Source organism: Zalophus californianus, chromosome 4 (assembly GCF_009762305.2).
Source record: "Zalophus californianus isolate mZalCal1 chromosome 4, mZalCal1.pri.v2, whole genome shotgun sequence".
Taxonomy (NCBI): domain Eukaryota; kingdom Metazoa; phylum Chordata; class Mammalia; order Carnivora; family Otariidae; genus Zalophus; species Zalophus californianus.
Window position 1 is genome coordinate 112357626 of NC_045598.1, and position 23813 is coordinate 112381438.

The 23813-nt window shown below is 34.9% G+C and overlaps 1 protein-coding gene across 1 annotated transcript in view; it reads left to right on the forward strand.

Annotated features, from left to right (window-relative positions):
• SNTG1 (syntrophin gamma 1) overlaps positions 1–23813 on the forward strand; it is a 942975-nt gene that overhangs the window by 860108 nt on the left and 59054 nt on the right. Inside the window, exons 16-17 of the mRNA XM_027616083.2 lie at positions 17801–17953; positions 22265–22357. Coding sequence (XP_027471884.1) covers positions 17801–17953; positions 22265–22357 — 246 coding nt within the window. The remainder of the gene's footprint in view (positions 1–17800; positions 17954–22264; positions 22358–23813) is intronic.

Here is a 23813-nt window from a genome sequence, read left to right on the forward strand (position 1 = left end):
CAACTCTCTGGACCCATGCTGCTCTCTGTCCTTACTAGATCATAACCCTTTAAAGTATGGTTTTATAGACCTGTGATGTTTGCATTAAATATGTCAGGACATATACTGTTAGAAACGGTCTTTGCAGTGGGTCAGGTGTTTTGTTTTTTTAAAGACATACATGAACCAGGTTTATTAAAGTTAACTTCTGTGATTAGATTTCATTGTTTGTTTCATCTTTTAGCTTAGCATCTTTAAAATTATATTACATCTGTAAGGAAAAAAGAGTCTTTGGCCAAGCTCTGAACTATCTGAAATATATTCAATTAACACATATATTTTTTTTAAGATTTTATTTATTTATTTGAGAGAGAGTAAACACAAGCAGGGAGGAGGGGCAGAGGGTGAGGGAGAAGCAGACTCCCTGCTAAACAGGGAGCCCTATGCGGAACTCCATCCCAGGACCCTGGCATCATGACCTGAGCTGAAGGCAGACGCTTAACCGACTGAGCCACTCAGGTGCCCAACACATATTTTTCTAAATAATAAAATTAGGAGCGTTAAAATTTACCTTGAGATTATATCTTCTTTTGTTGTTGTTCAGGTTTTTATTTAAATTCCAGTTAGTTAACATACAGTGTACTGTTAGTTTCAGGTATAGAATTTAGTGATTCATCACTTACATACAACAGCCAGTGCTCATCACAACAAATGCCCTCCTTAATATTGATCACACATTTAACCACTCCCCACCCACCTCCCCCCCAACAATCCTCAATTTGTTCTCTATAGTTAAGAGTCTTTTATGGTGGAGGTGCCTGGGTGGCTCAGTCGTTAAGCATCTGCCTTCAGCTCAGGTCATGATCCCAGGGTCCTGGGATTGAGCCCCACATCGGGCTCCTGCTCAGCGGGAAGCCTGCTTCTCCCTCTTCCACTCCCCCTGCTTGTGTTCCCTCTTTTGCTATGTCTCTGTCAGATAAATAAATAAAATCTTTTTAAAAAAAGAGTCTTTTATGGTTTGCCTCTCTCTTTTTTTGCCTCTCTGTGTTCATCTGTTACATTTCTTAAATTCCACATATAAGTGAAATCATATGGTATTGGTCTTTTTCTGACTGACTTATTTCACTTAGCATAATACTCTCTAGCTCCCTCCATGTCATTCAAATGGTAAGATTTCATTCTTTTTGATGGTTGAGCAATATTCCATTGTATATGAGGATCTTTATCCATTCATCAGTTGATAGACATTTGGGCTCTTTCCACAGTTTGGCTATTGTGGATAATGCTGCTATAAACATCAGGGTGCATGTAACCTTTCAAAACTGTATTTTTGTATCCTTTGGGTAATAACTGGTAATGAAATTTCTGGATTGTAGAGTAGTTTTATTATTTTTTTAAGATTTTATTTATTTATTTGTCAAAGAGAGAGAGAACGTAGAAGCAGGGAGAGTGGCAAACAGAGGGAGAAGCAGACTCCCTGCTGAGCAAGGAGCCCAATGCAGGGCTCCATCCTAGGACCCTGGGATCATGACCTGAGCTGAAGGCAGATGCTTAACTGACTGAGCCACCCAGGCGTCCCTGGGTAGTTCTATTTTTTAACTTGTTGAGGAACCCCCGTACTGTTTTCCAGAGTCGCTGCACCAATTTGCATTTTCATCAACCGTGTTAGAGGGTTTACATCTATCAATGGTTGGATCTTGTCAAAATTGACCTTGTTCCTAACTTTTTAAAAAACTCTTTATTGAGAAAATTCTTTATAGGATTCCAATTTGTTGTCCCAACAAATTCCAACAAAGCATAATAGAAAAAAAAAAATGATTCACTACTGTGAAATGTTTTCCTTTCCAAAGATATAGATATATAAACACACACATGTGCATTTGTGTATTTGTCTGTGTAGGGGGATGTGTTTTGTCATTTTGTGCTCTGGAGATATTGGTTATGATGTTTGGGAAATAATAAATAACTATCTGATATATTTTTGTTTTATCAAAACATGGAATAAAGTTCAATTTTACTTTATTATTACTATACAAATTATTAATTCTTTTACTATGTCATGTTTTCTCTGAACAGCCAATGGTCTTAATAGGAACTAAGATAATTCTTAGGAATAGAGTTATGGTTACTTTTATTTCAATAGATAATTTCACTGCTTTGTTTTTGTTTCCCTAAGATGTATTTATCCTTCAGCATTCATTATGTACTATTATTGTCTAGTTTCTATGTGCCATATTAACATGATTATCAGATTAGTTGGTTGAGAGAAAGAGCAGTGACATGTTAATACGAATCAGCATCAGATTGCAAAGCTTGACTTCTGGACCCAATAATTCCCAGCAATATATCATTGATAAATTGCTTCATTTTTTAAATTCCAGAATCATCACCTTAAATCAGGAATTAATATTATAGCAACCTTATAAGGTTATTGGTATAGCTTACTTTATAAGGTTAAGAAAGGACACTTAATCAGGATTGAAAAATGTTAGTGATTTCTTTTTTTTAGTATTTTTTAAACTATATTCAGTTAGCCAGCATATAGTACATCATTAGTTTCTGGTGTAGTGTTCAACAATTCATTATTTACGTATAATACCCAGTGCTCATCACAACTTGTGCCCTCCTTAATACCCATCACCTGGTCACCCCATCCCTTACCCCCCTCCCTGCTGTAACCGTCAGTTTGTTTTGTAGAGTCCAGAGTCTCTCATGGTTGTCTCCCTTTCTGATTTCTTCCCATTCAGTTTTCCCTCCTTTCCCCTGTGGTCCTCCAAGCTATTCCTTATGTTCCACATATGAGTGATTTCTGTCTCTAAACTGCTCTTGAAAAGTATGCCATCCTAAAGTGGGATTAGTTCTGTCCACCAAGGCAGTTCCTTTCCTTTTGTCCAACATGTGAAAGTCCCCTTGCTCATTTTCTAAATAACATGACTTTCTGGCAAATGTAAGGACATAGATATGTTTTACTTTAGTCCGCATTTGAATGAGAGGTCCCTTCCATCCTTGAAATCATAGGACAGTCTTTTGACCAAGTGCTTAGAATTAAGAGAAAAATGGACCCATTTCTTTGATGATGAACTGGAATTAGACTATCTTTATAACTATTGAAGGTTACTTTTCTCTGGTGTGGTATCAGTTCTATTACAACCATACACATTATAAAAAGAGAAATCAGGAATGTCTCAGAGACCAGAAATAAGGCTCTTATTCAATGGAAAAAAATTTATCAGCAATCATATCCTGCGTGTAAGTCATCAACAGACACCTCTCTTTGCAATAGGGAGGTTTGGTGGCATCCATTCCCTGGGCCAACTGTTGCACAGTCAGTAGCAAATATGGAAATACAACCTTGATTAGTTGAACACCAAGGCAATGCTCTTTCTCCACTACCCTAAGTTATAAGAATTCTTTTGAGGGAGGTAAATGATTCCATCATTTGTGATTCCAACAACCTATGGATCCATCTTCTGGTATACTAGTAGTAGGAGGAGAATAGATGTGAAGTACAGATTCTTCAAAAATGGCATTGCATGTAACAGGCAATTTTATTTTAATGACTTGCTTAATATAACAACACAAACAGTATGTATCCAACTGTATCCTCTTCTTGATGTTCTCATATAAAATTTGTACATCATGTAAGAATATTTGTATAATACAGGCAAATCTCATTTTATTGTGCTTCACTTTATATCAAGCTTTGTAGATTCTGTGTCTTTTAGAAATTGAAAGTGTGTGACAACCTTGCACTTAGCAAGTCTATTGGTGCCATTTTTCCAACAGCATTTTCTCACTTCATGTCTCTGTGCAACATTTTGGTAATTCTCATGATATTTCAATTTTTTTCATTATTATTATATTTTTTATGGTGATATTTGATTAGTGATCTCTGATGTTAATATTGTAATGTTGTTTTCATGCTTGCTAACATAGCATTCATTATACAGCCCATTTATCAAGGAGCAATTGCAACTTTCAAGTCTTACTATTTAAGAAATACATTTTGTAGAGCTGTCAGTGCCATAGATAGTGATTCCTCTGAGGGACCTGGGCAAAGTAAATTGAAAACCTCCTGGAAAGGATTCACCATCCTGGATGCCATTAAGAACATTTGTGATTCATGGGAAGAAGCCAAAATATCAACATTAGTAGGAGTTTGGAAGAAAGTTGATTCCAACCATCATGGGTGACTTTGAGGGGCTCAGGACCTCAGTGCAGCGAGTAACTGTAAATGTGGTGAAAATACAGAGAATTAGAATTGGAAGTGGAGTCTGAAGATGTGACTGAATTGCTACAATCTCATGATAAAATTTTATGGATAAAGAGTTACTTCTAATGGATGAGCAAAGAAAGTGTTTTCTTGAGAAGGAAACTACTCCTGGTGAAGATGCTGTGAAGATTGTTGAGATGACAACAAAAGATTTAGAATATTACATAAATTTAGTTGATAAAGTAGCAGCAGGGTTTGAGAGGATTGGCTCCCATTTTGGAAGAAGTTCTACTTACTGTGGGTAAAATGCTATTCAACAGTGTCACATGCTACAGAGAAATTGTTCATGAAGCAAAAAGTCAATCAATACAGCAAACTTTATTGCTTTCTTATTTTAAGAACTTGGCACAGCCACCCCAACCTTGTGCAACCATGGCTCTGATCAATTACTATCAATTACTCTGATCAATTACCGAGCCGGGACCCTCTATAAGCAAAAACATTGACTAACTGAAAGCTCAGATAATGGTTAGCATGTTCCAGCAATACAGTATTTTTTATTAAGGTTTGTCCATATTTTTAAACATAATGATATTTCACACTTGATAGACTATGGTATAGTGTAAATGTAACTTTTATATGCCCTGGAAAACCAAATAAATTCATTTGACTCTATTGTAATATTCACACTGTTGCAGTAGTCAAGAACTGAACCTGCAGTATCTCCAGGGTGTACCTCTTTATGAACTTCAGCTTCTTGACTTAGGGACAAAAGGCTGATGAAACTGTAGTTGGTTAATACACAGAGTGTGAAATTCTTGTGAATATCATCAAAGCACTAAAAATAATAAATTCAGTTTTTCTCATTAGACAAGGAAGTGTTGTCCTTATTAGGTATTGTTTTCCCTTTCTGCTTGGAGATAGTCTAAGCTTGCACGCATTGAAATGTGTGAGGGTACAGTTATCAGAGAGATGGCAGTCACTCTGTCCACCACTTCTGCCAACACCCTTCCCAGCCATGCTTTCTTTTGTCTTCAGCCCCTAGTGTGACCTTGGGTCCTCAAGTGCAGCATCCTAGGGACCTGGTGACATGGAAGCATTGTGCTGCAACATAGAAATGGGACTGAGTGTGAGAACAGAGCAGGTATGTACTTATACTCAGCCCAGTTTAGTCGCAGGACAGTAAATGGCCTGCAGTGGACAGTCTTCCTCTCTGCAGTGACATTCCATCAGAATGACCCAAAAGACAGTGTGTACAAACACAAGAAATAGAATTTAACAAATATTCAGAATTTGGGGCACCTGGGTGGCTCAGTTGGTTAAGTGTCTGCCTTCAGCTCAGGTCATGATCCCAGGGACCTGGGATCAGGCTCTGTGCTGAGCTCCCTGCTCAGTGGAGAGTCTGCTTCTCCCTTTCTCTCTCCCTCTGCTTCCCCCCTGCTTGTGCACTCGCACTCTCTCTCTCTCAAATAAATAAAATCCTTAAAAAAGACCAAATATTCAGAATTAATTTTGTTTGCTTTGTCTACTTCCTTATTCCTCTTGATCTTGGGGAGCTGGTTTCAAATAAATAAAAGTCATAACCATCTAATCTTTAGATAAATTAACACAGAATATGTTTATTAATTGGTCTGAAAATTTGAAAGCTAATACAATACATTCTATAGATCAGTTATAGACATTGACTAAGAAGTTTGCCCAATTGAATTGCAGAAATAAAAATTATTTTGGACCAAAAAATAATTGTATGCTTTGTATTTATATAAAATCAGAGTTATGAAGGTTATATGGTTGTATTTTATTGATGTAGAAACATAAACTGATACCATGAACATTACAGGTTATATGGTCTTTTAAATGCCAGAAATAGAAAAGAATTACATACAATGGAAGGGAGAGAGATGTCTTATTCCACATATAAATGATGGCTCTGAGTTATACCATGTTCAATTATTTTCATAACATCTGTTTTCCAACAATATTATGTATATTAAAACATTTCATTAGCACATATATGTATGTATATATGTGTATATATGCAGTATTTTATAGTTAAATTATGCATTGTTATATATATTTGTATATATCATATATAACCTATTTTCTATTCAACAGAAATGTGTAAAAATGACAGTAACATTTTTGTATTAGTGAAAGGAAATTTATTCTTGGACTATGTTTTGATGTTTGCACTATTATGTAGAATAATGAGAGAGGACCAAAAGTTATTCAGAATGATCCAGTAATGCTAATGGTTCTTCATAGACTTTCTTTTTTTAAATTTGTTTATTTCTTTTAAGAGAGAGATTGAGAGCAAACGAGAGCATGTGCACAAGTTGGGGGAGGGATAGAGTGAGGGAATCTTCAAGCAGACTCCCTGCTGAGTGTGCAGCCAGATGCGGGGCTCAATCTCACAACCCATGAGATCATGATCTGAGCTGAAACCAAGAGTCGGTCACTTAACCAAGTCGGTCATTTAACTGAGACTGAGCCACCCAGGCACCCCCAAAGACTCTCATTGCTTAGATATTCCCAACCAATTGCCAACTTCATTGCTTTAAATGACATTTATATACCAATAACTATGAATTTATGGAGAACTCTCTCCTCCATTTATGGTCTTTTAAATGCCTCCAGATGGCTGTCTAATAAGCATCTCAAACTTATGTCCTCCCACTGTCCAAATGCCCACCTCAGCTAATGGCCATTCTAACTTTGGCATTCTAGTTGCTTACTTCCAAGAACTTGATATCATCCTGAATTCTTTTTCTCCCATACCCTCATCTGATAAGCAAAATATACCCCACACTGTTATCACAACACTGGTCACCCTCGAGTCTGACCTGTGTTAATCTCATCAGTTTTTCCCTGTTTTCTTGAGTTACCACCTTGTCTCCTATTAGCTCTCAACTTGAGCCAAAGTAAAATCCAAAACTTTCATGACAACTCCAGGGCACTGTAAGATCTCCTGCACACTTTGCTCAGCTATCAAACTGTCTACTCTAGTGTCCTGCCACCTGCCGCTAACTCCCTCCAATGTTATAATTGTTTTAGAACTTGTTTCTGTCCTCCTCAAATATCTAAAATAGTGTACTGTTTTACTTTATGCCTCTTCTCAAATGTCACGTCCTTAAGGAGCCCTTTTCTTATCATTTTATATAAATGGCAATTGCCCCCTGAGGTAACACTGCCATATGCTTTTTTTTGTGTTATGTTAATCACCACACATTACATCATTAGTTTTTGATGTAGTGTTCCATGATTCATTGTTTGCATATAACACCCAGTGCTCCATGCAGTACATACCCTCTTTAATACCTAACACAAGCCCAACCCATCCCCCCATCCCCCTCCCCTCTAGAACCCTCAGTTTGTTTCTCGGAGTCCATAGTCTCTCATGGTTTGTCTCCCTCACCAATTTTCCCCCTTCATTTCTCCCTTCCTACTATTTTTTTTTAACATATAATATATTATTTGTTTAAGAGGTACAGGTCTGTGATTCAAGAGTCTTACACAATTCAGAGTGCTCATCATGGCACATACCCTCCCCAATGTTTACCACCCAGCCACCCCATCCCTCCACCCCCCACCGCTCCAGCAACCCTCAGTTTATTTCCTGAGATTAAGAATTCCTCATATCAGTGAGATCATATGATACATGTCTTTCTTTGATTGAATTATTTTGCTCAGCATAATACCCTCCAGTTCCATCCACATCATTGCAAATGGCAAGATTTCATTCCTTTTGATGGCTGCATAACTTTCCATTGTGTGTGTATATATATATATATATATATATATATATATATATATATATATACCACATCTTCTTTATCCATTCATTTGTTGAGGAACAGCTTGGCTCTTTCCACAGTTTGGCTATTGTGGACATTGCTGCTATAAACATTGTGGTGCACATACCCCTTCGGATCCCTGCATTTGTATCTTTGAGGTAAATACCCAGTAGTGCAATTGCTGGATTGTATGGCAGCTCTATTTTCAACTGTTTGAGGAACCTCCATACTGTTTACCAGAGGGGTTGCACCAGCTTGCATTCCCACCGACAGTGTAGGAGGGTTCCCCTTTCTCCACATCCCCGCCAATATCTGTCGTTTCCTGACTTGTTAATTTTAGCCATTCTGACTGGTGTGAGGTGGTATCTCATTGAGGTTTTGATTTGGATTTCCCTGATGCTGAGCGATGTTGAGCACTTTTTCATGTGTCTGTTGGCCGTTTGGATGTCTTCTTTGGAAAAATGTCTGTTCATGCCGTCTGCCCATTTCTTGATTGGATTATTTGTTCTTTGGGTGTGGAGTTTGATAAGTTCTTTATAGATTTTGGATACTAGCCCTTTATCTGATATGTCATTTGCAAATATTTTCTCCCATTCTGTCAGTTGTCTTTAGGTTTTGTTGACTATTTCCTTTGCTGTGCAAAAGCTTTTTATCTTGATGAAATCCCCATAGTTCATTTTTGCCCTTGCTTCCCTTGCCTTTGGTGATGTTTCGAGGAAGAAGTTGCTGCGGCTGATTGAAGAGGTTGTTACCTGTGTTCTCCTTTAGGATTTTGATGGACTCCTGTCTCACATTTAGGTCTTTCAACCATTTTGAGTCTATTTTTGTGTGTGGTGTAAGGAAATGGTCCAGTTTCATTCTTCTGCATGTTGCTGTCCAGTTTTCCCAACACTTTTAATGGGCTTTATCAGCATCTGACATGTTGTGGTTAAGCATCTTTTTGTTTGCTGGATGATTTGTTTCATCCCCACTAAAAACAAATCTCCAGGAGGCAGAGATGTCATCTGTTTTGCTCAGAGATAGGTCTCCACACCAGAACAGCGCCTGGCATGTAACATGCCTGTAATACTTTTTTGATTGAATGTCAGCTGAATATCTATAGGCATTGGTGTAGGCCAAGGGTAAAATATGTTCTGAGACAGCAGTGGGTAGATGAACTCTTCTCAAATGTTGAAAGTAATTTGTGTTGTTTAAACAAAATAACAATAGAATTTTAAGAAAAGACAGCTTCTAATGATACTGGAATGCAAATAGCACTCTGTTTTATCTTAAGCTGCTCTTTAGAAGACAACCCAGAAGCCAGGAGTAAGATTATACTATCTATCCTCATGAGTATTAATTTAGCAGTTTGGCCTCGAAACTTCCCTTTCATCTGACAAAATGTGCAGGTTTAATTGAACACATTTTATGAGAGGTTTGCTAGCCAGATAGCACTTCCCACAATGATCTGCACTTTTTACATGCCCCCAGACACAGCACTAATACAGTATACAAGGGGATATAAACAGAAATGTAATTTTAGGAGACACAAGTAGTTCCCTTTATACCTCTTGTTGGTTAGATCCATATGAGTCCATTCTGGCTACTTGATGGCTTTTACTACTTGCGGGATTAGAAAAAGTTGGAGAGGTTTCAGTGCAGAGACACTTTGATAATTAAATCCTAAAACATAGCACCTATGAGGAAAGGTAAAAAATTCTGCATCATTTGGGTTTATAAAGGGAAAGCTGAGAGGTGACTTGATAATTGTCCTCAAGGATATAAAAGGTTACTTTAAAAAATATATATTTTATTTATTTATTTGACAGAGACATAGCGAGAGGAGGAACACAAGCAGGGGGAGTGGGAGAGGGAGAAGCAGGCTTCCCGCTGAGCAGGGAGCCTGATGTGGGACTGGATTCCAGGACCCTGGGAGCATGATTTGAGCTGAAGGCAGATGCTTAAGGACTAAGCCACCCAGGTGCGCCTAAAAGGTTACTTTTTAAAAAGTGGTGACCACCTGTTTTTAATCATATCTGAAGAACGATTAAGAAAAAACTATTATAAACTATAGTGTGAGGGATTCCGTTTTTAAAAAAGGAATAGCAGAAGATGAAAAGAGGATCTTTACATACCAAGTATTAAAGGGAAAGAATTAAGATTTCATTCTTTGAATATATTTAAAGGTGGGATTGTTTGGATTATTAGTTGAAGGCAGGACCAAATCACCAGCCACAATTCCTATTGTTTATGACCCTAGGATATCCACATTTATAGTAACAAGTTATACATTCTCACTCCCCCCAACCCCCCTGAAAGCTTTTTCTACAGAAAACCATATACTCTTCCAATGGAAGCATGGATTTCTAAGCACAGATCTGAGGATCTTTTTAGTATGATGTAATTATCCTCAGAAGCAGAATATTAGAATTGAAATCTGGAAGATGAATCTTATAAACTATTAATTAAAATCATTAATTTCAGTAGGTAATCTTGAAAGACATCCCTTTTAATAATATTACAAAAAAAACATTGTTTTCTGTGTCTATTGTTTGTTTCTAGTAATTTTAATTTATGATAGTAAAGTTTCTGCTTATTTCAATAACAATATCTTTGGGAAAATGCTGATATCAATCAAAATAATAATGAAAAATGATTCAAGTATATTAAATAAGAAATCAAGAATGCAAATCAAACACAAGGCTTAAAAGTTTCCTTTGATAATTATATGCCCTTTCTGTGCCATCCACTTTGTAAAAACATTGTCATATAAAAAAAGCATTTTCCCTTTGAAGGTTCATAGCATTTTCCCACATGGGCTAGTTGTCTTTCCTGAAACTCTTTTTTTTCTTCAAATAGGGCTTTGTTTCTCTAAATTTCCTATAGCAAGCCAAATCTAACACATATTAAGCCAGAAGTGGAGATTAAGCCTTGCAGTGTGGATGGATTTAAACAGGAGGATCCTTATAAATGCTGTAAACTGAAGGGCATGTTTGAAACACAACAAGTTGCTGGGGTCAATGTATTCCCGCCTAAAAGAACCAGGGGTGGGGCGCCTGGGTGGCTCAGTTGGTTAAGCGACTGCCTTCGGCTCAGGTCATGATCCTGGAGTCCCGGGATCGAGTCCCACATCGGGCTCCCTGCTCAGCAGGGAGTCTGCTTCTCCCTCTGACCCTCTTCCCTCTCATGCTGTCTCTCGTTCTCTCTCTCTCAAATAAATAAATAAATAAATCTTTAAAAAAAAAAAAGAACCAGGGGAACAGTTAATGTATTTGCATCTGAGTCATGTAAATTCCAGTGCCAAGAGGGATGCTTGTCCTTTTAGACTACCTGTCTGCTAGGTTCATGGTGGTCTGGGTTAATGTGCCCCACACTTGTTTTATTTAAGCCACTTCCCCCATCCACATATATTTCTGAACCTAAGAATTCTAATCTTAGAATATCTAATCTAATCAGAAAAAATATGAATGCTGAGTATATTTTTTTAAAAACATATTTTACCTATACACCCTAGAATTATTACCCAAACCCATTAGGCTGCCTGTTGCTTGAAAGCCAATCTTTGAAAGACACGTGTTGGTTGGAAAGGAAAGTTTGCTTTATTCAGGTGGCCTGGGAAGAAGGCATCTAAAGATCATCTGGGCTAGGAGGGGATGAGCTGTTTAAAGGGGAAATTCAGGGTAAGAGATTACATGCATATTGGTGAAAAAGGTGGGGAGACTTATGGCTATTCATGAGGAAAGATGGAGCATGCACACTGAGCAAACATATGTAACATACACCCCCCTTCAATCTGAGGTGGAGACTTAATTAATTAACTCAGAGTGTTGTGTTTTTGGATTAGTGTTGTTGGGGTCTGGAGCCAATGGCAAAGAGAGAATTCTTGAGATGTCTTCGATGCAGAAAGATGGTTTTATTAAAGTATGGGGATAGGACTCGTGGGCAGAGAGAGCTGCTGCCTCAGGATTGTGAGGACAAACTGCTTATATTCTTTGGGGTTAGGGGAAGTAAAGATAAGGGAAGTTCCAAAAGGATTTTCATATGCCAAAGAAGACTAACAAGATACCAGAAGTGTTGCTATTGTCAAACCAAGGTTATTTTTCCCTCTAGCAAGACATTAGCAATGAGATTGTTGGGAGCTTCCTGAAGGAACATTATATCAAGTATTTGTCAATGGGATACAGGTTATAAGGAGACTTAATTTTATCTACATTTCCTCTGACTTTGTTTCCCACATCAAGAGCAAGGGAAAATTCAACCCCTAACATCAGGAGGTTGTCTTCGGACAAAGAGAGGGCTCTACATTTGCTCCCAGAGATAGTATAAGCCAGATGGGGTCTTGGGCTCCTTATCTCTGCTAAGGAATGCAGGGCTTTGCTTGTTCATAGACTGGAACCACATCAGTTGACCTTGAATCCAGGCTTTTGCAGAGACAGCCAGTGGGTTTGTTAGTGGGTTCTGAAAAGACACAATAGCTGAGTAGGGGGAAACAAATCTCTGAAAAACAAGCTTTAAACTTTCTGCTAGTTTCAATTAGCTATGTGGGGTATGGTTTCAGAATCTCTGAATTTTCTGTATGTATACTTGTTTAAGTTATTTAACCTGTTCAAACCTTAATGTTCCCAAATATAAAATGGATAATGGCATATCTATAAGAAGATTTTATAATATATGCAATATTTTTCAAATGGAAAATATTATTAACAGGAACAATACATGAATATCTATAGGGATCAAGATTAATTAACATTTAGGAAGCTATTTTAAACTGGCTCAGAATTCACACACCTGTATGGGCACATACATATACAGCACACACAAATATCTAGAGAATGGCAAAAGAGTCAAGTTTGCCAATAAAATAGACAATTCTGGTAAACATGTTTCCCTTTCAATGTGAATACTGGTAGTTAATTTTGTTAGAAAATGAAGCCTTCCTGACTGTCCTTATGTATCCTACCTTCTACTCTAGCAATATTACACTGTATTACAGAGAAAGGGGTGTGTGTGTGTGCGTGTGTGCGCTACAATGTACATAGGATTTGGAGTCTGATCTATTCCAGATTTTTAGTAATAGTCAATATTAGTGATGGCTAATATTGTGATTATTAGTGATATTATGTAATATTGGTGATATTATGGAGCAATACTATGTGCCCATTACTTTCCTAAATGATATACTCATATCAACTCATTTAATCCCGAGAAAGGTACTATCATTCCCTTTTTAAAAACGCCTGAACTGATTCTAAGGGATGTGAAAAGAAGTGGTAAAATTGACATTCAAATTTAAGCTGAATGGTTTCCAAACTAATGGAATCTTAATCCCTAGGGCCAAACAGGTTAAAAATAGGGGGGGAGTGACCACTATGTCCAAGACTTAGTTCCCTCATCAAGGAAGTGAAGATGATAGCTTATTTTGATGGATTATTTTACAGATTAATTTAGAGATTATATTTGAAAAATATGCTCTGTGATTTTTTCTGAAATTTGTTATTATGTCCATTTATATCAGGGATTCCAATTGCCTAAGAAGAACAAGGAGATTTAAAGTTTTATTCCTTTTCCCAGATAAGACTACTAAAATCCAAAAAAAGAATTAGTTTACTATATAGAGTGCTCAGTTGGTTTGATTTTATTTTTTATAACCTAACATCTAAAATGGTATTATAAACATCTAAAATAGTCATTAAAGGTATCATTTTTTGTACAGGACTTGATGTAGATTTAGTAAGTCTCTTTAGAGATTCACTCATTCTTGAAAGTCTAATTCAAAATTAATTGGTAAAATTTAATTTTGATGGTATGTTTTTTCCTTTCATTTTTAGTTATTAAAGTAGTTGCAAAAAATAGAAATTATTACTTGTAGCTGAAGAACCTTTGCTGGGCCTCCTCTTCTTGTTTTATTAAAAATACATTTTTGTTTGTTTTAAATAATCGTGCCTAATGATTAAATGATTTCCTCATTCACTATATCCAAGTAAAAGGAGTGGTAGCAAACACAAGTCAAAAACATATTAGTTAAGTCATGTTGTTTATAAAGTAGCTTATATTTAATATAGTAATGCAAAAATATTTATCCTTTATCTGTCTATTCTTTTTTTCATTTGTATTTTCAAATCCACAAGTGTCATTAACCTGAAGAAAAAAATATCTATTATTAGAGCAATGATAAGTGTAATTGGAAAAGCGTGAAACAAGTGACTTGCCATATTAGAGAATATTGGATTAAACAATTGTAGTGTCAAGGAGAGAAGAAACCATATAGATATATGTGGAAGATTTGCCATAGGGATAACTCGCTGATTTTTAGCAGCTTTTTTCTCCCTTTAATCTTACATGTTTTAAGCACAATAGAAAATTTATGGCTGGCTATGTCTACCATCTCAATAATGATTCTAACCACAGTTTATTTTGTTTTTTTTTCTTTTTTTTTAATGAAAAAAAAAAAACACTTTGGTTATACTATTGACCTCTGAATACCTTGGAAAAGCATATATATTAATAGTAAACATATTTGTAGTATGTTGTTTCTATGTAATATTGCTTTGTGAATCCGAGACAAATCCTAAGATGGACAGCATTTGGCTATTAGTCTGCAGAAAGTGTCCAGAAGACTTGAAATAAATCTAAAAAACTAGAAGATACTTCTGAAGGAGAAGTCGAAAATGAGATCAATGCACAAAAATAGTGCTCAAGATGTGCGTAGCTGTTATTTTATTACCATTAATTAAGTGATACTTTCCAATGAGCAGAGTTGTTACAGAGGCTACTGTTTCTACTAGGGCCAAACTCACACTCTTGACTAAAGATAAAGTGTATAGAGAACAAATTAAAGAAGTAGAGATTAAGACATGACATACATATTTATTTTATTGAATATCAACATTAATAATAGAAATTTCTAATATTAATAAAGAACTACTATATGTCAGAAACTGTGCTAAAATTTATATGCATTATCTTAGCACATCCTCATAAATGAAAGAGTTGAGATTTGAATCCAGACAGCATCTGAGGCTATAGCCTGTGTTCTTATCACTATAGCAGATGCACTCCAGTAGACAGCATGAGGGAGATTCAGAGGAGTATGTATATTTTGTATGATCACTTTTAAAGCAGCTCTTTCAAATACTTGGGCTATAATCGCTCTTCACTAAAATTCTAAAAATGGATTCCAACATGTTACTTTTTCCATCTTCCGCCTTGCTTGCTCTTCCTTCTGTAAAGTGGTATATTCTGCCTCTTTTTTTTTTTTAAGATTTTATTTATTTATTTGACAGAGAGAGACACAGCGAGAGAGGGAACACAAGCAGGAGGTGTGGGAGGGGGAGAAGCAGGCTCCTGCAGAGCAGGGAGCCCGATGCGGGGCTCGATCCCAGGACCCTGGGAACATGACCTGAGCCGAAGGCAGCCGCTTAACCGACTGAGCCACCCAGGTGCCCCTATTCTGCCTCTTTCTTGCCTCAAATCCTCCAGGGGGTTATCATGGCACAGGCAGTCATGTGCATTTCTTAGTAGGAGCACCTGAGCCCATTCAGGCTTGCAGCCGATTGCTCTTGCATGAGTCTCTAAGTCCTCAATGATAAGACAGTCTCTTCCTAGAACAAAACTTTCTCCTTTCCACTTTCAAGAATGATTTATTGCTCCTTACTTTGTTTCCTTAGCACTTTAGCTGTATAGGACTGTCATGATGCTTTTTATTATTTTTACATAGTTGTCTCCCTCTGGAAACCATGAGGCCTAAGTGCCTGGATGCCCATAGCAGTTGTAGCTTGAGTCAGTGCATGAGGAGTGTCCTATAAATAGTAATAACCAATAACCACATGTGTTCATAGATGTCCTGCTTATATTTGCAAAGTTGAATTGAGAATTCTATCTTTGAGAGTTTCAGTGCTTAGGTAATATAATTGAAAAGGCTAATTCAAGTTTTAAAAGAGTAAAGGAGTTAAGCTGCCAAGAAGACAGAGGATCTTAAATGTGGATGATTTTAAGATTTAATGGCAACATGCAACGGATGAGAAAGAAAAAATACCAACAGTTTTCTGGCTGTTAATGAAATTGATTATTTTGTTACAATTTTATATTACAAGGAAAGTTAAGGCCCATTGAATAAACCATAAAACTGGAGGGGTTTCCAGAAATTCTGTAGTGTTTAGTTACAATTTTTGTACCAATGTTATCAATTCAGATAACTAATAGAGAAGTTGAAATATTTACAACATAAATAGAGGATTTGCTATTTTTTTTAATATAGAGGTTTGTCATTACACTTAATGTTAAAGTCCAAAATTCATGACCTGTCCAGTGACCCATCTCCTTTCCCAGTGTTGGCTCTCAACTTCTCTCTCCTCTGTTCTCTGGATTTCTAGAATGTACCTCATGCTTTTGCTTCAGGCCTCTGCCAATACCAGCCTCTCTGTCCGCAAAAGTTCTCTTCCTGTGCTTTCTACCTTCAATATTCCAATCAGCTTTCAGCCACTGTTTAAAATGTACATCCTAGGAGACATTTCCCTAATTCGCCAATACAATTTGATGTAAACTGCATTCTTACTCTCTATAATGGCACTTACACTGATCTGTCCGTATTTACTTGTGTACTATTTTATTTAATATCTCTTTGCCACTCCTCTAGACATTACAAGCTCTAAATGATTAAAAAGTACTTTATAATTGCTTACTATTGGACTATATTTTTGAAGATAATATGTTTTCATTTTTTCCCTTAAGATAGTATAGGAAAATCATAAATACAAAGAGAATCTAGCTTTTTTTAAGGTTCTGAGTATCCCCTGGCAGCAGTTATCAGAGCTAAATTCTACAACCAGAACTATTGCCATGCTTTCACTCTCCTCTGGTATTTTAAGCATCCAAATACCAAAAAAAAAAAAAAAAAAAAAGAAAGAAAGAAAATTGGATTTACTAATAGAATAGTTATTATTTTGAAAACACTTGCCAAAGTAGAGAATTCCTTCTAACATTTTAGGTGTTTAATGATGGTACTTTATGTAACTTTTATATAAGAAATGGTGAAAGACACCAATTACTATCCTTTGACCATATTCAGTACAATCCACATGTAATTCAAAGACAATATCTGACATTTTGCCTGGGATTACCCTATTTCGACAATTTTTAGCTGCATTTTCTTTTAACATCTCTGAAATTGAAACACACATAGATGTGTGAACACAGTTGAAAACTTCTAGTAACACCAAGAAATGGCCATGTGAAAGTCTTTTTGACTCAATAAAATACAGTCACATAAGTAATTTAAATATGTATCTTTTAAAAGCAATAAATGTTTTTTTAGATAACCTAGACTCATTTTTTTCATTTCTCATGTAAATGAATGTTGTCATGATTTTTTTAGGGTTTAAAGAAATCATCTCAATAGAAAATATCATGCTTATTAAACTTTTCAAAATTTGCAAATATATTAATAAATATTATTTAACTTGATCATCTTGACAGCTCTGTAAGGGAAAAGGGAGATTGTGTGTGCTATCCCGTCATACAGTAAAAACTGGATCTCATGTGTTAAATGCTTTGGTAGCTACATTGTTATTAAGCATAGAAGCCAAAATCCTCACTTCTGTTTCATGAGCATGCTTCAGTGTTGATACAGAAAAGAAATGCATTAGTTACGGACTTGGAGATGTGGAATTTAGGCTGCTATGACCATTTTTAATGAAGACTTAGTGATATCATAAAGTATAATCTTTATGACTGTGGCATCTCCACCATGAATTTAGTCAACATTGATTCAAGGTATGGCCATGTTAGCAAAATGGATTGATGTATGCCAGCCTGTGTAACTCCAGGTTTTCATCAGGACAGTGACCTGCTGGACCGGCGGAAACACTGCTTCACGGTGCAGTCTGAGTCTGGGGAGGATCTCTACTTCTCCGTGGAGTTAGAGTCTGACCTCGCCCAGTGGGAAAGAGCCTTCCAAACAGCAACCTTTCTGGAGGTGGAACGGATACAGGTGAGAGTTTGAAATTTTAGGATCTGTGACTCCTAACAATGCATGACTCTTCCCTAGAATTTAAATCTCAAATAGAAAATGCTGTGATTTTAACTAATTTGCAAAGCCATTTCCTATTCTCCAATCGTGACTGCCTAACTTTTAGCGTGAACGGCTTCATTTTCTCACAGTGCTTTTTTTTTTTTAGAAATGATTCCTTTCAACTCTACCCTTCAAAACCATAATTTGAGACTTTTTTCGGAGGTCATATCGTCATCAAGATTTTCCTGATTTCCTGTCTGTCCTACCCATTATTACCACTATTGCCACAACTATCCTGTTCAAACTTATCGCACTTGTGAGCACCAATATCACTTTTTTGTCTGTTTTCTTAGGTCTACTCACACTGTCTTGTATTGGAGTGATATGTGCTTGTTATTCCCCACACTAAATTATAGTTTGCTTGGGATTGTTTTATTCATTTACCAGCTGAAGTACAGTGCATTTTGTACTGCGTATTTGTTAAGCTTTATTTCTTAAGTGTGAAGTTATATGTAAGTCAAACTTCACAGAACCTTCAGTCTCTTCATGGGACCATGGAATAGATGAGGCTCCCAAACGTTGGCTTTGTGGCTGACGTCTGACAGAGACTGATGGCAAAATTGAACAGTTGTGATGCACTTTTCACATGTAAATGGATTCGTAGAGCCAGGACCTAAATAGACACATGAACACTTAATTTCAAAAACAAACATATGATGATAATATAGCACTGACTCTCCTGGAATACTTGGCTATAATAGGAGACTTGGATGTATATCTTTTCAATCTGTTGAACTGATGTGTAACATATATTTATTTCCTTTATTTCTGACTATAACCTTCTATATTGAACATATCAGTTTGCACCAGTATGACATTTAAATCAGGAGAAAAAGACAGGGTGAAGACTCAAATTTCACTTGTTTCATTGCTCAACTGACACTTCATAATAGCTCTGCTGATCTTCATATATCTTAAAATGTTAATGAAACTGAGGGATATTGTTTCAATAACTTAGCTGTATAGAATCTCAATTCAATAAATAGTTTAATATCTAAAATGGAAAGATGAATAACATCTTCAATATAATTTTTTCCAAATATCAACATCCAAGACCATTTTAAGCACTAAAATATGTTAGTTGAATAGGAGTTGACATTTTTGTTATTTATATTGCTATCTTTAAATTTTCCCAATTATAATTTCCTTAGAATATCACATTTCACTTGTAACCAACTACATAGAGATATCTATCTGTTGTTCTCAATTTAAGATTTCTTTTTAACTCTCCTGATGTTTAGAAATGAAATAATATTATGTTGTTCTCATGTAATTTAAAATCTTTTTTGTTTTGTTTTGTTTTGTTTTTTGAGTCTGGGCTTCATATTCTCTAAGCTGATGTTCAATGCATTTCTTTGGACTATCTCATAATACTTAATACTTATTTAAGATGCGTATAGCAAGTAAAAAGTAAAATATTTAATGTTTTGTTAGATTTTGGTTGTTTTATACATCTTATAGTTTCCCTTTGCTTACTGCATCAGAAATAATAATCAATGACTGAACACTTTGGAGGTGCTATTTTCAAAATTCAAGGATGTGAATATATTTACATCCTTCTGTTTTTCTTTTTTCTTCTGTGTTCTCAATATTTCCACTAGCATTAAAGTTGATAAAGAAATATAATAAAGAAGGAACATATGTCCCTTTGTGAAATAGGCAGAAAGATAGAAAATTAGTGAATTGACTAATACAAATTAATGAATTAAATATTTTTTTTAACTTTGAAATTGGTTTTCAGTCATGGGATTGCACCCTAACATTTTCTAGCTTCTAATCTACTTATCTACTTACATATTTTTGGATCTCTGATGTACTTAATATTGATATAAATATCTACATATTTAATTAAGAGGTTATCCATTAAGAGCAGGTATTTCTAAATATTCTACATTGTCATTTAAATTAACATCTTAAAATTTGGAAAATGTAGTGAATATTGAAACAGGAAGATGACAATTTATATGAGTAAAATCTTACAACATATCAGCATTCAAAGTACCTGTATTGGGCCTAATTCATTTATGGTACTTTTAGTATCTTTATTTGTCCTGTTTCTGAAAAATTTTCCAGAGTAAGTAAATAATACTGGTAAAGGGTAGACAATTTAATTTTTTTTACCTTACAATAATTCAATTTGAATAAATATAGCTTTTTTAAAATAGGACTTTTAATGAAAAAGCATATGATTTATAAAATTTATTTTCTTTCATTATTATTATTATTTGAAACTCATATGTGTTTAATTCAGCTACATTTAGTTATCATCCAAAAGGACATATTAAAAAGTATTTTATGTGTGATATATCTTCAAATGTTGTGTAATAACATATAATTGTGCAAAAATCTTTCAAAATGTTTCAAGTTGTCCCTAAAATGTGTAATTTTTTGCTTTTTTCTAACTATAATTCAATTTTTATTATAAAATAAACAGAGAAATGAAACAAATCAACTGAGGGTTCTAGAGGGGAGGGAGTGGAAGGATGGGTTAGCCCAGTGATGGGTATTAAAGAGGGCATGTATTGAATGGAGCACTGGGTGTTATACACAAACAATGAATCATGGAATACTACATCAAAAACTAATGATGTAGTGTATGGTGATTAACATAATAAAATTAAAAAAAACATAAAAGAAAAAAAACACACACAAAAATCACATAATGTTTATTCTTATTACATTATTCCTTCCAAGAATGGCCAATAAAGTGCAACCAAATAAAAAAAATCAAATATAATATTAAAATACATATTAAGTATAGTCATCATGTTTATTAAAAGATTATAAATTATAGAATTAAACTTCAGTGAGTCTCTGTATCATATCTGTTTCAATTTAATGATTATTGATGAATTAGTTTCATTTGTAATTCTGAATTTAATGAGATAGATTTTAATGTTCTGTACTGAAGGTGTTTTCATCCAATGTATTCTTTTAAATAGTAATTGAGAATAACAAACAATTATGCCTAAATTAGAGGGAACGAGATAGCCTTGAATATTTAATATTGACAGTAGTTTTAATAAATTAATGATGGGTGGATACAAGCATGGAAGATGCCCATGCATTAAACAAATAAAATTACACCCAAAACTGAACTTAATAGCCCATTAAGTTTATTTTCTGAGCTGGTTTTTGAAAACTTGACTTCAAAGGAATAATTTGGCATGGCTATAACTTTACTATGCAAATTGGGCTTAAAGCCATGAGTATAGCTTTTTGGTGAAGGCAACTTGAAGCATTTAGACATCATTATAGTCAGAATGTGATTCACTTAATGTACTTTTATATACAGTATTATAAAACAAATATGATGTAATAATTAGTATTGAAAATTTGCTTAAGATCAGTTTATCTCTTTCTCTTCTTCCCTTTCTCCCTCCTTGTTCGTGATTTATGAGTATTTTTCTTCATTTGATTATCCCAGTAGAGTTTGCAATTAAATGAAAAAAATTGGCCTTGGACATAAATATGCATCATGTGGCATATAAATCCTGAGTTTTTATTTCATATTTGTTATTGTTAAATTTTAGTATTTCTATTTTAGTAGTTTTTCGAAAATATTTATATAAGTAAAATATAATTTAATCTGATCTTAGTGTGAAAAGTCATTATTGATTTTTGAAGAATCAGTAGGTTTATACAAATAATAAGCAAGTGGTAAATATCTTTGGGATATAACTTGTACCACATGGATGAACATTATATGACAGACTCTTAAGGTAAAGATGTTCTTATATTTTTTGCTTGGTTACCAAATCTGTGTTTGTGTGCCTGAGAGTTCTCTTTTAATAATATCCATGAAATTGATATCCAAGAATTGAAGTAATAACTTAACCTTTAATAATTCACTTTTGTTTTAATGAAAATGTAATGATATTTAGATATAGAATATAACAGTGTAACATAATTTTGCCTAAACTTAAACATTTTTATACCAGTTTTATTGCCAATATAGCAAAGAGTGTCAGTGTGGCACAAGGTAAAGACAAGTTCACATGGAGCAGGTTTGGAAATGTCCTGCATACCCCTTGGCAGGTGAAAAAATATTTGGCTTGCTTTATTAACATTAAGATGTCAATAACACTATGTTTCTTATATAATTATTGCTGATATTAAGTTAGATCACTTATTATGGAGCTGTCACAACAGTCTTTGAAAAATGTTGGCTATTAATATTGATATTGGTTCAATCACATGAAAAGTAACAGTGTTTTCTGTTCTGTCTAGTGCAAGACATATGCATGTGTGCTAGAAAGTCATCTAATGGGACTCACAATTGACTTTAGCACAGGATTTATCTGCTTTGATGCTGCAACAAAGGTAATGTGTTCCGGTCAGCTCTGAGAAAAGTGCTGCAGACACTGTAATTTAAGAATGACTGAAACAACTTCTAACTCCTGTCAGTATTTTAATTGGTTATCATGTATCAAATTTAAGATCCTCATTTTTGTTAATAGAAGATATATCATGCTTTATTCTGTTTATAGAAAAACAAGTTTGAATTTTTAATAAAACAAACGTTTCCACAAAACATTATAACTGTATAAAGTGAATATGTATGTGTAATATATATACATTATACTTTATAATATATTATAATATGTGCATAATATATTTTATATATATATTCTTTTACTAAAGGTTTAGGCTCTTAAGGGAAAATTTTTTTTCTGCAAACACAAGTTTTTTAAACAAAGTGTTTTTTTATTATTTTTCTGCATCAGTAACTCCAATATCCAAATAAGGAAAACATTTTTTAGAGTTTAGTTTTATAGGTAATATGTTAGAGTCATAGTATGGAAGAATTTGGGGTTTAGAATTTCTATCCAGGAACTATAACCCTTGTTAGCCCTTACTTGGCCTGGTAAGGTCTTGTACTATCTGATTGGGTGCCTTTTCCACAAAGGATCTTCCTCTGAGAGTGATGTATATTGAATGATGAAAGGAATCTTCTCGGTTAGTAATATCTTAAAAATCCTTAAAACACAACTGACCCCTCACCCACCAATAATCTCCCAGTACTGGAGTCACTGCTGAATTTTCTGACTTGGGGCTCTGGTCCCCATGGAGGACATTCTTTTCCTTCCCATGACACAATCTATTCCTCAGATCCACTCCACTTTTTCCTTTATCGAAGTATGGCCTAAGAAAAAAACCCATTTATTCATTCCCACTAATTTTAAAGATTAATGAGTAATCCTTTACTGGGAAACTTATATCTTACCTAAAACTTAAGCATTGTACAGAATTTTCCAAAAACAAATACAGATAAAACAAGATAGTGATATAAATGTGTAAGAAAGGCAGTGTGCAGAAAGTGAGAGGTTTGGGATGGTGGGAAAGATGGGAGTCCATGGTACAGTCCTGCAACTCCCAGCCAAGTACAATGTGGGTTGGTGTCTGAGATCTTAGGATTTTTCATGACCCCGTAATTGAGATTGTGACACAAAAGCTCACATTATTTAAGGATGGCCAATTTTTTTTTGACATAGTGAAATTAAATAGCACACATGCTGGTCAGATTGATTTGACTGTCCAGTGCATTGCCTTTGCATAATGCCAAAAGAATATTTATCTAAATATGGAATTTCCAGTGCTGTGGCTCTTTTGCTGACACTCCAATGAGACTGCCATACCTTTTCCTATGACCAAAGACTTTCTTTTGAATAAAATATCCATTCAACTTGGGATAGGCTCCTGAGTATTAAATTAACACATTTACCAATTTAATTGTTATTTAATATCATAATTATTAAATTAATGTAATAAATAACTT